This window comes from Gallus gallus, chromosome 8 (genome assembly GCF_016699485.2).
Source record: "Gallus gallus isolate bGalGal1 chromosome 8, bGalGal1.mat.broiler.GRCg7b, whole genome shotgun sequence".
Classification (NCBI taxonomy): Eukaryota; Metazoa; Chordata; class Aves; order Galliformes; family Phasianidae; genus Gallus; species Gallus gallus.
In genome coordinates, this window is record NC_052539.1 from 6,871,425 (window position 1) to 6,885,575 (window position 14,151).

The 14,151-nt window shown below is 42.6% G+C and overlaps 1 protein-coding gene across 8 annotated transcripts in view; it reads left to right on the top strand.

Annotated features, from left to right (window-relative positions):
- Positions 1 to 236: 236 nt before the first annotated feature.
- Positions 237 to 14,151, top strand: part of RFWD2 (ring finger and WD repeat domain 2) — a 128,177-nt gene continuing 114,262 nt past the window's right edge. For 6 of the 8 annotated variants that reach the window (XR_005861883.2, XR_003076415.3, XR_003076417.3 and 3 more), the window contains exons 1-5: positions 237 to 780; positions 7,171 to 7,230; positions 8,827 to 8,924; positions 10,216 to 10,292; positions 13,138 to 13,257. Coding sequence is in view for 2 of the 8 variants with exons in the window: in XM_015290523.4 (XP_015146009.1) it covers positions 446 to 780; positions 7,171 to 7,230; positions 8,827 to 8,924; positions 10,216 to 10,292; positions 13,138 to 13,257 (690 nt within the window). In the remaining 6 variants the exon portion in view is untranslated. The remainder of the gene's footprint in view (positions 781 to 7,170; positions 7,231 to 8,826; positions 8,925 to 10,215; positions 10,293 to 13,137; positions 13,258 to 14,151) is intronic. The other 2 variants (XR_003076418.3, XM_040704881.2) reach the window with 1 other exon arrangement.

Sequence of the window (14,151 nt, forward strand, 5' to 3'; positions counted from 1 at the left end):
AGAAGGGGAAGCCAAGAAACCCCCGGCAGACTGAGACTGCCCTCCCCGCGTGCTTACAGAGGGATTTCTGAAACTCTGGGCGAAACCCCAGCCCGTCCGGGAGCCTCTCAGCACCCCACGGACCCGTACACAAACACAGCCCACCACACCGCCCGCGCTGCGGCCGCCCCGGGCCTCGCTCCGCCGCCCCGCCCTGAGGGGAGGGGCCCCGCCGCGGGCGGCGCATGCGCGGCGGCGTGTCCGCCTGTCAATAAAGATTGAACAAGCGCCGGGCCGGGGGCGCGCGGGCGGGCGCGTTTTGTTGGGCTTTTTTTTTCTTCTTCTTTTTTTTTTCCCTTCTTCCTTCCCCTTCTTCGAACAAACTTTATTGTTCCGGCGGCGCCGCGCGCGCGCGATGCGCTGAGGCCGCCGCGCTCGGCCCCACTCCGCCCGGCCCGGCCTCGGCATGTCGGGCAGCCGCCCGCCGCCGCACCCCGCCGCGCCGCCCGCCGCCCCGGCCTCCTCCTCTTCTTCCTCCTCCTCCTCGTCCGCGGCCATGGCGCCCGGCTCGTCCTCCTCGGGTGGCGCGGCGGCGCGGCCCGTGCTGGTGGCGGCCGCCGTGTCGGGCTCGGGCGCGGCGGCGGGCGCGGGGCTGGCCCGGCTGGCGGCGGCGGCGCGGCCCGGCGGCGGCTCCTCGGGAGGCGGCGGGGCGGGAGGCGGGGGCAGGAAGAGGCCGCTGCTCACCCCGCTCTGCAACGGGCTGCTCAACTCCTACGAGGACAAGAGCAACGACTTCGTGTGGTGAGTGCGGGGGTGGAGGGGGGGGAGCGAGGCCTCCCGAGGTGGCCCTCAGCCCCTCCTGCGGTCCGTCTGAGCGGTGCTGCGCCCTCTCTCCCAGAGGACTCCTGCTGCCCCGTTCCCACTCAGCAGGAGGATCCTGCGGGCAGTCCCGTGGCGTACTTGCTTACTCCTTTGGTAGCTGCACGGGGGCTGTGAGGACTGTGAAGGCCTGGAGCATCTCCCTGATGAGGGGAAGCTGAGAGCGGAGCTCATGGCTGTTTATCTGTGCGATGGGGCTGGGCTCTTTTGGTGCTGCCCAGCGACAGAACAAGAGGCAGTGGGCACGAATTGCAAGATAGGAAGTTTCATATTGAGACAAGGAAGAAGTTCTTTGGGGATCTGATCAATCTCTATAAATATCTAAGGTGTAGTATGTAAAGGGACAAAACCAGGCTCTTCTTAGTGCTGTGTGGCCACAGGACAAGGGGAAACGGCCATAAACTGGAGTATAGGAAGTCCCACACAAGTGTGCATAAGAACTTCTTCACGGTAAGGGTGACAGCACTGGAACGGGCTGCCTAGGGAGGTTGTGGAGTCTCCTTCTCTGGAGACAAGCATTCACTGGGTCTTGGATACCTGTGCATCCTGGTCTAGGGAGCCTGCTTTGATGGGGGGATTGGATTAGAACGTCTCTAGAGGTCCCTTCCATCCCCTACAGTTCTGTATTTACTGTGCAGGTGGCAGAGCAGTGGATCAGGCTGCCCAGAGAGGTGGTGGAGTCCCCTTCTCTGGAGATATTCCAGGCCACTTGAGCGCTTTCCTGTGTGACCTATTATAGGGAACCTGCTTTAGCAGAGGTCCCTTCCAGCCAGCCCCTATGATTCTGTGTTCCCTTGGCCATTGTTTTTTTTCTTTTTGGATGCTGATCACCATAAATCCAGCAAACCTGGTGTGGGCCTTCCTCTGTTAGTTGGAGATGAGTGTTTGTGTCAGTCCAGCACCTAAGCGCAGATGAGTAGGGAACTTCTGCAATGATGAGAAACATTTTCTTCCTTAATCCTCTACATATGTCGTCCTAATGTTCAGAACTTCTGCAAAGATGAGAAAAGCATTCTTCCTTGAACCTCTCCACGTGTCATCCTTCTGATGTTCAGCCAGGGCTGCTGCTTGTACTTGAAATAACCGTCCAGCAGATGTGGAAGACCAAGGCCCAGTGCTGTGTCTGCTGTGGAAGCTGGTGGTAATTCTCAATTTAAAGACAGCTTGCTGGTAATGGGTTTCAAATCTTCAAACATCAGGAGGAGGTTTGGTGTTTATAGCTGGATGGATGTACTAAAATGTGAGAACAGAAAGGTGGGGTAAGTGCTCTCAGCTGAGGGGTGAGCCATGGTGATAAGAGACTGGACACAAGTGTGAGCTGTAGAAAAGTCATTGGCTGGAAGTACAAGTAGAAAAGAAGCGGACTACAGCTGCTAAGGTGGCCCTGTCTGACTGCTGACTTACAGGGGAGGATTGGATGTTTGTGTCTGCAGGACACGTGTCATAGCAAAACCCATGGACTTGATCCTAAAGTGGTCTGTCAGAGTAGATGGTAAGTATCCCACTCAAGTGAAGCTGCTGTGAAGTTGGTGGCAGGAAAAACAGCGACTACTTCTTGCTAGTAATAGGAGTAATTTTTGGTCATTACCTATTGCTGTAGGTTTGCTCTGTAGTGGAGTTGGGGCGAGTAGACAGCTGCAATTGGCTGGTGTGCTCTGTGAACAGTGGGCCACCTTAAGTGGGTTTAAGGGCACTTGTTTGGGGGAATAGCTGCTTTGCTATTGTTTTCTGATTATGGTAAGTAACGTGATGGTGAATGCCCTTGTCTATTCATTATGCTCTGGTCTGCAGCCATCACTTCCCATCCCTGTCTAGTCAGTTTTTGCTGTGTGCTTTGTTGTGAATCATAGGAATAAGGTTGCTGAAAGGAAGGGACATCAAGTCCTTACCATTAAGTTTGTAGGACAGTTTGAATACTTTGAGTCCGTTCAAAAAGCAGAATTTCATGCAGCTATCTTTTTTGCCTTGCAGGTAAGTGCTGCAAGGAGAGTTTGTAATTAGTTGTTTTCTCCTCATTCAGGAGTGCTGCTGGCTGAATAAGTGGGAAGGAAAAAAAATCAGCTGAGCAGTAATCAGTGCAAAATGTCTTTCCTGTTCTTTTGTACTTTAAAGGACAGCCACTCTGGGCCTACTTAACTGCAGGTCAGAAGCTTTAAGAGCAAATAATAATTATAGTTAACTTACCTGGATTCTTCTCTGCCATGTATGTCAGTGGGCTGTAGCACCCGCTATTAACCATAGGTTTGAATTATAGCACTCATCTCTTTTTTTTGAAGTAGCAGTACAGTTATGCAATACAGAAGTGAAAACTCAACTGGCAACTTTGAGTAACATCCAGCAAGACAGGTGTCTGTGCAGGTTTGAAGAATTGGTTTAAACAAGCCTTGGCTATCTTAGTCTGAGAAGAGGAAGCTTTCTATATGCAGCTTTTCCAAGGATGCTTTCAAGACTGCCACATGCAGGGGTTGTTGAGTGATCTTCCTGTGTATGGACTGTGAGTTACTATTAGATGCAGCTGGAAATTTGGCATCATGTTCTGCCTATACCAAGCTGAAGCTGGAGGAAGAGGGGCCTCCACATACACAACTCACCCGAACTTCTTTGTGAAAATCCTGTTGGTAGCAAAAGTGTGCACAGCCTCTCTGTCTTACAAAAGTGTGCTCTCAGAAATGTTGTGAGGCTGAGGCTTTAATGCAAATGCTGGCGTACACTGCTAGTCTGAGTTGTGAAATCTTCAGCTCAGGAGTTTGTAAATAGGCACTGTTTGTAGTATCTTTCAGCTTCTGCCTGGAAATGCATTACGCCAGACCAGGAAAGCACGTATGTGTGACTTAGTAGATAGCTTTATGGTGGTAGGGGAAACTTCTTGTTCCTCTTGATGTAGAACGTAGAATTTAAAGACAGACTTGGTATTGCTTGTGTAGCCAAACCTCTTTCCAGTTGCCTCAGGAGTGTCTGAAAGGGAATCCTCTAATTGGAGGACTTCCTCCTCTGCAGCAGTGTAATTGCCTATGGTTTTCCCAGGCCTTACCTTAACCCTCCCAATTAATGGTTGACTAAAACTTTCTAAAACCAGTTGCCAGTTGTTTTGCTTCCCAAATAGGGGGTCTGAACTGCAGGCTGACTTTTTCAGTGGCTGTTTCGTTTCAGTGCTTGTTTGAGCTCTGACATAAATAAAAGCATATGGAAAAGAGTACACTGCATACAGAGGTACGCCCAGCTAACTTGGACATAGGAAACTCTACTTGCTTCATTTAAAGGTAGACTAGTTGGTCTTTAAAACCAGTTCTTTCCTTAGGTGTTTCCCTGTTAATGATGACATGTATAAGTATAGTTGTTTGTATTCTTGTGATCTGCTGTTACATTTGAGCTTTGTATTGAGCACAGTTGATGACAGTGGTCTTTATTTACTCAGAATGTGACCATTCAGACCCTGTAGTCAGTGCTGCTCTCTTGGATCCCAGAGTGGAATAGGAGGGAGAAACTTTAACAGGTCTGCTTTGCTGTGGAACACAAGGAAATATGAAATGTGCTTGTATTTTATAATGACTGCTTCAACCAGATGCACAGATGAGCCTTTGTGGTTTAGAAAGTGTAGGGAAGGTAACTGTTTAGTCAGTAATGTGTCCCTATCTGGTAAAGAGCAGTGGAATTGGTGGCTTGCTGGAGTAATCTGCATGTTTTTTACATGACTCTGCTTCATGTGACCATCAAACAGCAAATAGGAGCTACCTCATGTAGAGGAGCCTTGGTTTCACCATGTCTGTGCTCCCGTGAGAGCTGCAAGCTGTAGTGAGTCTCAAGTTCCAGTCTCATACCTCTGTTCATTTCTTAACTTTCCCTCTGCTAGGCTAACATAAAACAACTGGTGCATAGCAACTTCTATGGGTTACAGCCAGCTTGGCTTTGATAAGTATTAAAAGACATCAATCTTGTTTCCCATTGTAAATCACTGAGTACCTCAGGGGGGGAAATGGTACTTAATGGTAACTTTAGGCTCTGTTGAGAATGACCCTGGTGCCAAGTGGCTGTTTTTGCAGGCTCTGTTTGCTTTTTCTCAGCTGTTTTGGCTCTGTCACTTCTCCAGTCAAGCTGGCATGAAGAAGAATAAGTTGAGAAACAATGGTCTTGGATAGCTGTCATGTCAGGAGGGTGTATTCCTTCCTTAGCTCTAATTTGTGGTGTCTTGCTGCAGACAGAAGAGACTTGCAGCTTTGTTTCCTGCACTTATTGCAAGCAGTGTGCTAGGAGTGTACTGGAGAAAACACACCTGATGCTACAGAAAACAGCAATTTTTATCCCTTCTCCAAATAATGCCATGTTATATGGCATGGCTGGAAGGCAGCAAAGTAATTAAACTCTTCATCACCAGTGGGGAAAGACCAACCTCAGAGACTCTATATAACCACAGGTTTTTGACTCCTTGTATTCTGTTAGCTAGCATCTAAGGGATGCTTGATTTTTTTTTTTTCCTCTTGTTCATACATCCCTGTTGGCCAAGTTTGTTGAGAACTTGTTTTAACTAAAAAGTGCCTTTGAAACTAAGTTACTTCTGTTGTAGAAACAAGTGACTTTAATGCCTTATGTTGGTGTAAACTGGGACAAATGACTCACAGAAAAGGATCTGCTGGGGCATAAGAGAAGCAGCTGTCTGTTAATTATTGTAGTGGCTTTTTCAAGGACCAGGGATGATGCAGAGAATAACATTCTGCTTTGCTCACAGTTATGTTCATGTTGCTGATTTTCTGGAGTACTTCAGACAACCTAGTTTGTGTGTCAGGTTGAAGAAACTTAAAGGCATCCATCCTTCCCAATTTGGTCACTTTGAGGGGGATTTAGTTTGCAGTGGCCATGGCTTCCACTCCCTGTGGGCTTAAAAGATACTTTAGGAGATGCTCCTTCTCCTTTTATATGCTCAGTGGGTCACAGGCATCTCTGAAAAGAGTGGTGGGATGTGGGGAATGACTCCTGTGAAGACTTTTTCAGGCTCTAGGGGAGAAATTGTGGTGAAATAGAGCCTTCTTAGCTAGGCATTGCCTGTTTTGTCAATTGGAAAATTTGCCAATGTTTTCATCTTAAATTCAGGAAAGGTTTGTGCAAAAAGCGAAGGCTGTTAGCAGTTTTTTTAACAGGTTATTCTATGAGAATGCACATCCTGCATGTCCTAAGGGGAGGCTGCTTCTGAAGAAAGCAACTGCTGGCTAACTCCTCTCTGAGTGGAGATCTGTATGGACTAGCAGGAGTGTGAGGACAGCTTTGGAATCTCTGGGCTTGAAAGCAAGGTGTAGCTCATGGCATATCTGTTGCGTGTGTTACATAGGAAATTATGATACTATTGTCCACAGCACCTTGCTAGGTAGCTGGTGAAACTCTGAAGGTATGTATGTGATAGCACGTTTTACCAACCTTCAGGAATAGCAACCATAGCAGTCACTGGAAGTGAAGTGCAGCTCTTCTGCTTCATTTGCCTTCCATTTCCCTTCCAAATTCATTGCAACCACTTGTCAAGGAGGCAGATATCCTATATTGCCATCTCAGCAGATCTCTTCACCTCCTGCCTGCCCTGGGCTCTCTGTGTGTCTTCCCGTCAGTCTTGCTCTGAGTGCTATGCTTGTGTTGGTTGAGAAATAGTCCTGGAAAAAACTAAAGCCTTGGTGTCCACCTGCATTCTCCTGATTTCATAATTTGGGTTCCCATGTCCTCTATTCTGTTTTCTCTCGAGACTTTGTAACACTGATGGGCTGTTGGTTCCCACTTGTTGCACCATACCTTCAGGCTGTTGGTTCCTACTTGTAGCACTATATACCTTCAGGTGCCCTTCAGCTCTGCCTGCTGTCTGCAGGGCACAGCCCTCACTGGCACCTGTGCCTCAAGCTTGTTACAGCTGATTCTCATGACATCACTACTGAGTCACTTCTTTTAATTGTGCTTAGCTATTGGCTGAAAAAATGGAAGAGAAAGCTGATCTTGGTGTCACCTAGACATAACTTATTATGTTAAAAATAGTTTAAGGTCAGCTTGAACTGGCCGGGAGGTTCTTTCCTTGTCTATGGTGCTCTGGCTTTGAGTGGGTTACAACTGTTGAAAGCTTCAAGGGTGAACATGTACCTGGTTTCCAGTTGGAGCAAACTGCAGTATTGCTCAGAGTTCAAAGAACTGTCAGTTGCCCTTTTGATCTTTATACTGCCCAGTTGCTGTTGCACTTTTCTGTCCTTTTCTATTCTACAAACATAAAAGATTACACTTGTTTGAATGGCTGCTTCAGATTAACAATACTTTACAAAAATATAACTTTATTATTTTTTTTTTCAGTCCCATCTGCTTTGATATGATTGAAGAAGCCTACATGACAAAATGTGGACACAGCTTCTGGTAAGATCTTTGCATTGCACGGATCATCCATCCTGTAATGTGCTTGAGACCTGACATTGCTGTGGATCACTTTTCTTGTGAGTTGTTACTTCTGTTTCTAGCCTTGCACGGAAGACATTGGAATCAAGTTTTAAAAGGTGGTTACCACCAGTTAGACCAAAATAAAGAAGTCTCATAAGTATTTAAAATGAAACTTTGTGCTACTGTATTTCTCTGTAAAGAAAAAAAGATGGTCATAAACTGTTGGTAGCACTGCATGTCCAGGGTCAGGGCTGTTTCTGCTGGAAATTGAAGGTTTTTTTTTTTCCTATTGCCATCTGAAGCAGTGGGTGTTGCTGTTATAAAGATCATGAGAGCCAATGTTGGTGTTGGCAGGTCCTCTGTGCTTTTGTGCAAGACCATACACAGTTTGAAGTAGCCTCCACATTATCTATTACAATTCTATTGAACTTAAGAGAGAGGGTATGCTTCAGGCTTGCTTCTTTAATCACTCCTTTATATTTTTCTCTTTGCAAAATGTTTACTAGGGAACTGTTATATCAAATTGGCTTGAGGTTCATGTATTTTTCAGTATGTTATCTCTGGCTTTCACACGGAGCAAATCTTGTGTGGAGAAGGACAAGAACCCTCCAGGCGCAGGTGTGGAGTTACCTGCTTCCCTGGTTTTTCAGCTAGGGGTTGGAATAAGTGTTTACCCATGAGGTTTTAATGTCTGGTGTGTACTATGCTCTTACAGTGCCTGTTAAATAGAAAAATAATCTCCTACTTTTTACAAGTAGTAGTATTTTAGGAGCACAGAACAATTACCTTGAGCAGCAGATTCAGTTAACTTTCAGGATATGTTTTGTCCTCCATACAGGTAAGATAACATTTGGTTTTGTGCTTTGTACATAACGCTTCATTATACATCACTGGGATTCTTAAGAAGTCCACGATGAAAGGCATTAAAGTATCATTATTTAGGTACAACAGAGCAATGATGCGTCACTGGATATTTCGTTCTTCAGCTGACTTGAAGCTAGGTAGGGAGTCAGGTTCTTTAGCTCCATGCTGAAGTGCATCTTGTTAGTCCATCCCTCAAATAGCTAACTAGCTTATCACAGCATCTTTGGAGTGCCTTGTATTAAGAACAGCTACTGGGAGGTGGGGGGGGAAATGTGAGACTCTTTCAAAGGTCTGTGCACTATTATCTGAATGTGCAGTAGTTTTCAATGTGCTTGCAAATTATTTGGCTGATGTAAAAAAAAAAAAAAGTTGCTTCTGAATAATGCAGTCCATCTGCCTGCTCTACCTGTGAATTAAAGATGCAAGCATGACTGAAGTAGCAACATTGTCACAATCCTTATTGAAATAAATGAGTGAAGTACTTAAACACAGTTTGGTAATCCTTGCTAAGAACTTCAGTTTTTGCTGTAGCGTGCCCTTAGTCAACATTGGAATGCTTTGACTCCAATGTAGCATCTTGGCAGTGCAGCTGTTAACTAGCCATCTAAATGAAGTACACAATATCTAAGGTTTATACTATTTCTTTTGTGCTTATCTACCTTTTTCTTTTCTGTTTATTCACTTATATTTTATTTGTTGTTTTTCTAATAGCTACAAATGTATTCACCAGAGCTTGGAGGACAACAACAGATGTCCTAAATGTAATTATGTTGTGGACAACATAGATCATCTTTATCCCAACTTCTTAGGTGAGCTCTGGGTTTGTCTGTGTAAGTAACGTCTTAGTTGTGATGGGAGACATGTACTTGTAAATTCATCCTATAAATAACCCACTTGCAGAGATTAAAAATGAAGTCCAAGCATCAGCCCTTTGGTCAACTATGTTTTAAAATAAATAAATACACATGGTCAGTAGTATAAATTGTTAATACTCCACTGCCTCCAGCAGTTCTGTATGCTGAGTTAAAGCAGCAAGACTGTGAATTGCTTTTTATAGCATGCACACAGCCACAAACTGATGATGTTTTATGGTGACTAGAGATTTCAATCTCTATAATTACTTCTGATTTCTTGTGTTGTCATTTGTTTAATAACCAAGAACTTGTGCTGTTTCCGAAGTACAGATGGTGATGTGGGGAGACTGAATTGTATATGGTGCTACTTTGACTGCCATAGTGTGGCTCGTGTGATGCATCTTTGTGTCTAAATTACATACACCAAATATTTGTACGTGTACGCAGTACATGTGCTGCATAAACAAGGAAAGGAAATAGTTAAATACTGTGTTACAGGGAGAAAAGATCAAAGTGAAACACGTTGGAGTACGAAATACCAAAATTGAACAAAATCTTGATTTTTGTAGCTGGGATATCCATTTAATTATAGCGTCAGAGCCACAATAGTCAACGCATGTTTCAGAAACAGGCGCCCTGACTTAGCCTCAGGCATGCTGTGCTGAAGGTGGTGCTAAGGCAAGTTGTGGAGGGTATGTTAGGCTAAAGAACATTGTTTCTGTACACTTACAGTTGGGGGAATTTAAGTGGTCTGTACTGGGAGAAAAAGAGGTGTATGTGTGGGAAGGGGTGAGCTTACTTCTGTCTCTTCATGCTACTGGTGTGAAATACAGTATCTTAAGCAATGAACATAGTGATATAAAGGAGAAAGTTTCTGTTTGGCTGCACTTGTTCTTGGCCTGTAGTAAATCTGTTGATGTTTTATCTCCTTCAAACTCTTCTGTGATGTGTATTTGTCTTGGAACTGAAAAATACTGGTGCTTAGAAAAATGAACTGGAGCAATTTTGTTAATGTGTAGGCACTATATGTACTGATGACTTCTTATATATCTTTACACCCTTCACAAAAATTTGTCCAGATAGTAAATTGATTAGATATTAGAGATTGTCAGTAACTTCATACTGTTGCTAGTAAACTTTCTGTGTACTTGAAAATAAAAGTTGGGATGGATTTTCTCATATCTTATTTGAGCTCTTAAATCTCTCTTCTGATACCTGGTTGGTTTTTGTTGGTTTTTTTTTTCAGTCAATGAACTTATTCTTAAACAAAAACAAAGATCTGAGGAGAAAAGATTCAAACTGGACCATTCAGTGAGTAGCACCGTATGTTCAAACTTTCTTACTTTATATTTATTTAAAGATTCTGTACAACAATTGTCATTATGTGGCTTAATTTATTAGAGATTGTATTGTCAAGCTGGTGTTTTAATATCTTTATGGGGGAATAACACCAATATCAGTGGCACTGTATTTCCACAGCCTTGTTAACTCCAGTTCTTCCTGCCAGCATTCATACAGGTAGAAGCACGTTGTTAATTACTTAGCATAACTAAATGTCATGCGATGTACTGAATATAACCTGAGAAACTACCTGTGGAAGCACACTTATTTAAAGGTAATAATCTTTATTCAGTGTTGGAAATTTATGGCTACATTAAGACTAATAAGTAGTACAGGCTTGTCTGATCATGTGTGAGAAGTTAGGTTCTACAGAGAAATTGAAGGAAGGATAATACTAACCACAAGAGGGAGAAAGATGTGTTTGGAGTACTGCTGTACTGGCTCTGATCCCAGATACAACTGCCTGGTTCTCTTCTAGACTTTGTTCACATTGTGGAATCAGAGTGCAATTTAGGCTGAGCTGTGTTCTCTGGAGGAAATCCCTGTTCTGTAGCAGTGGATGCAGTTGTACATTTAAGATAAGAACAGTGTATGATATTAATCAGAAAACTTGCATATTTGCCTTACTACTTCTGGTTTCCTTCCTTGGCTTCCGTAACTCGTAAATAAGGATGCGAAGTAAATATGTTTTGGTCAGTTTAAAAAAAAAAAATTAAAATCTCTATTGTGGCCTTATTAATTTAGGGGTTACGTTGTAGAAAACAATGCTTCCAGCAGATGTATGCTTCAGGAAAGAGTACACTCTAAAGATTCATTGGCTTACTTACTACCCATTTTTCTACTGAAGATAAAATAGAAGGGATTTAATGCCTAGCTTTAGAATTCATACAGCTGGCCTGAAGGAATGTGCAATAGCTTTTTGGAAAACAATTCTGCTTTCTCACAGTGCACCATTAAAACTATACCTATGGATACCTCTGTGTTAAGTAACTGTCAGTAAGTGGAAAATCTGCTATGACCTTACACCAAAAACACTATTATCTGTTTTTTGCCAGCAAACAAAAATACCACATCTTCTAAAACAAGAAGCCTTGATGCTGTATGTGCTTCTTAGTGTGCCTGTTCTCTTAACATCAGATGTAATAAAAAGTTATTTGAGACATGTTACAGCAAATGAATCCTGCGCTGAGCACAGTTTTTTTGGCAGTGGATTTGTCCCATTAATTGAAGAAACCACATAAAGGGATCTCTGAAACTTTCTAAATCATTTAGTAGAATCCATTAAGTAATAGCACCAGTGTGTAAAGATTGTTTTCTGGTCCCTTCAGTGATGGTTAAGGCAAGATTCACACTGCGCATAGCATTAACAAGTCTATAGCGTTCTTGTCCGTACTGAAAGTGCAGTTCTAGACTCTGGTATCTGCAGATATGAGTCTTTCTCTGTACATCTCATTTTACTCAAACACCTCTTTCTCCTCAACCTCGCCTAAGGAGCCCGACAAACCTTTGAACAGTGTTCCAATTACTTCCCATTTCTGGAAGGAATTTGTTTCCAGCTTAATAATTTTCAGGTTAATATTTTGTCTCTTTCATTGCTGTCCTTTTCAAATATTAAATAAATAAAAATCTTAAGCAGTTGAGCAAGTTCACTATTAACTCATTTTTCATGAATCTGATGCTTTTTCTTTCTTTCCATTCTTAGAAGAGTAAAAGTACACCCTGAAATTCATTCTAGATTGTATTATTTAAAACTTCTCTATTAGCATATTGACTTGATTTGAAGTGATACATATATTTTTTTTCTAGTTGTTCCAGATTGAAATTGAGGTTTTTGTCTGTGCTGTTCCCACAGGTTTTGAGTGTTGTGTAAAAAGGAATAATGTTCTATATGGATGTTATATTATTTGTCTTAATGTAGCCAATACAAATACTCTATAGCTTCTTAGAAAATGTCTGCTTTAGATTGGAAGGCATTTCTAGTTCTTGCAAACCTAAATATCTTGATTTAGTGTTGTAGCTTTTGAGGACAAGGTTTTTGATCCAGCTTTGGGTTTTAGGAGGTCCAAAGACCTTTCAGCTGCATCCCGAGTCTTCCTAATGTAAAGCTATCCTGGTGTTAACTTATAATTCAGCCCTTCTGAAAGATACATTTTTTTTTTGCCGAACTTTACTGAGAAAAAGAAGGACAAACAACCTTTAGGGAAGGGAGTCTGGGCTGTACGGTAGTGTGCTTGCTCTCCAAGGAGTCCTTTTCAGCTCTAACAAGTTGGATGAAAAGATCAGCCTGCTGAGCTCCATCTTCTTTCCTGCTCTTCTGTTTCCCGTGAAAATACTCTTAAGAGGAATAGTGTGGGTAGGGGAGGCATAAAAGAAATGGACTGATGCTACTTTCTTCCATTTGAATTTAGCATAAAGGCTTTACATATTCCTTGGTTAAAAAAATTAAAAGGTATTACTACTGAACAATATTTCAGGTAGATATAATTCAACTGAGTTTCCATAAGCATGCTTGCTTTTCTTCCCCATAGAAATATGTTCTCAAAAACTAGGGCACAAATCAAATAAAACTGTGGCTGTGTAATAATCTTTTCCTAGCAGTAGCTGTGTTCTCATACAGCACAGATTCTCAAAATATCTTCCAAACGAGATAAGCAGTTACACGGAGCAGTGGGACAGAAGAGCTATTTCCTGTACGTGTGGGAGAGTTGGGGATTTTGATTTCCAAAAACTGCTTTGAATTTTTTTTTTTACAAAGGGATGAAATGTTGCTGGATATAGCCCTGAATTTCTTGAACCTTCTGTCCAATGTCTCTCATTTTCTTTCTAGAATGGCCACAGGTGGCAGATAATTCAAGATTTGTTGGGAACTGATCAAGACAATCTTGACTTGGCTAATGTCAACCTGATGCTGGAGCTGCTGGTGCAAAAGAAGAAGCAATTAGAAGCAGTAAGTTCTTTTTTTGTGCCTTGTATATTACGTCAGTTTGAAGATGTGTGCAGAGTGAAGCAAGCTGTTCCTATGATTGATCAGTTATGCCATTGGTTTGGGAACGTTAGATATTTAGCCATTCCATGCCTTTGGTCTCAGATGACCATTCTCAGTTATAAGAGCCAGATTTTCTAAATGAAATTGGGTTACAAACTTTGGCCAAGGGAAGTTTGGGTAGTATTTAAATAGTGAGGAAAAGTTGTACTGGGAACTGTGCATCTTATTCCTGTAGAATCAATATTTACTCAGTCTGTGCCTCTGATACTGGGGGAATAACACAAAAATATCAACTTTGAGCAAGATTATGCCCCTCTCTTGGGGTATGGGGGGAGGGCTTGTACATAACTCTCTCATTGTCATTTGGTGATAATAGGGTGGGAGTGTAGTTTCTAACTTCAAAGTAAAACCTCTGTATTCTCAAGCCTATTTGTCACTTGTGACAAATGTGAAACAAAGAAACATGATTGAGCTTAGTAGTACCTCTGAGAAGGAAAATCTTGTAAGGATACTTAACTTTCAAAAAACAAAGTAAAAACCGTCCTCTTTCACTTAAATAATGTTCAGCAGCTTTTTTTCTTGGGTTTACTTGCTTTACTTTTTAATTACAGTCATGGGGTGGGGAGAGAGTAAGAAAATTACAGGGGAGAAAATTGTTTCCTTGCATCCTAATATTACCATTTCTGTCCCCACTGCTTTTAATGGGGCTATGTCATGAACACTTTTGACTGAATGTTCACAGTCATTCAGTGACATGTTTCTGTAGATTGTGAAAATAAACGTCAGAATATTGGAATACAACTATAGGACTGAAATGTTTTGATTTCCTCTTGTGGTCCTCTTTCTCCTCCTCTC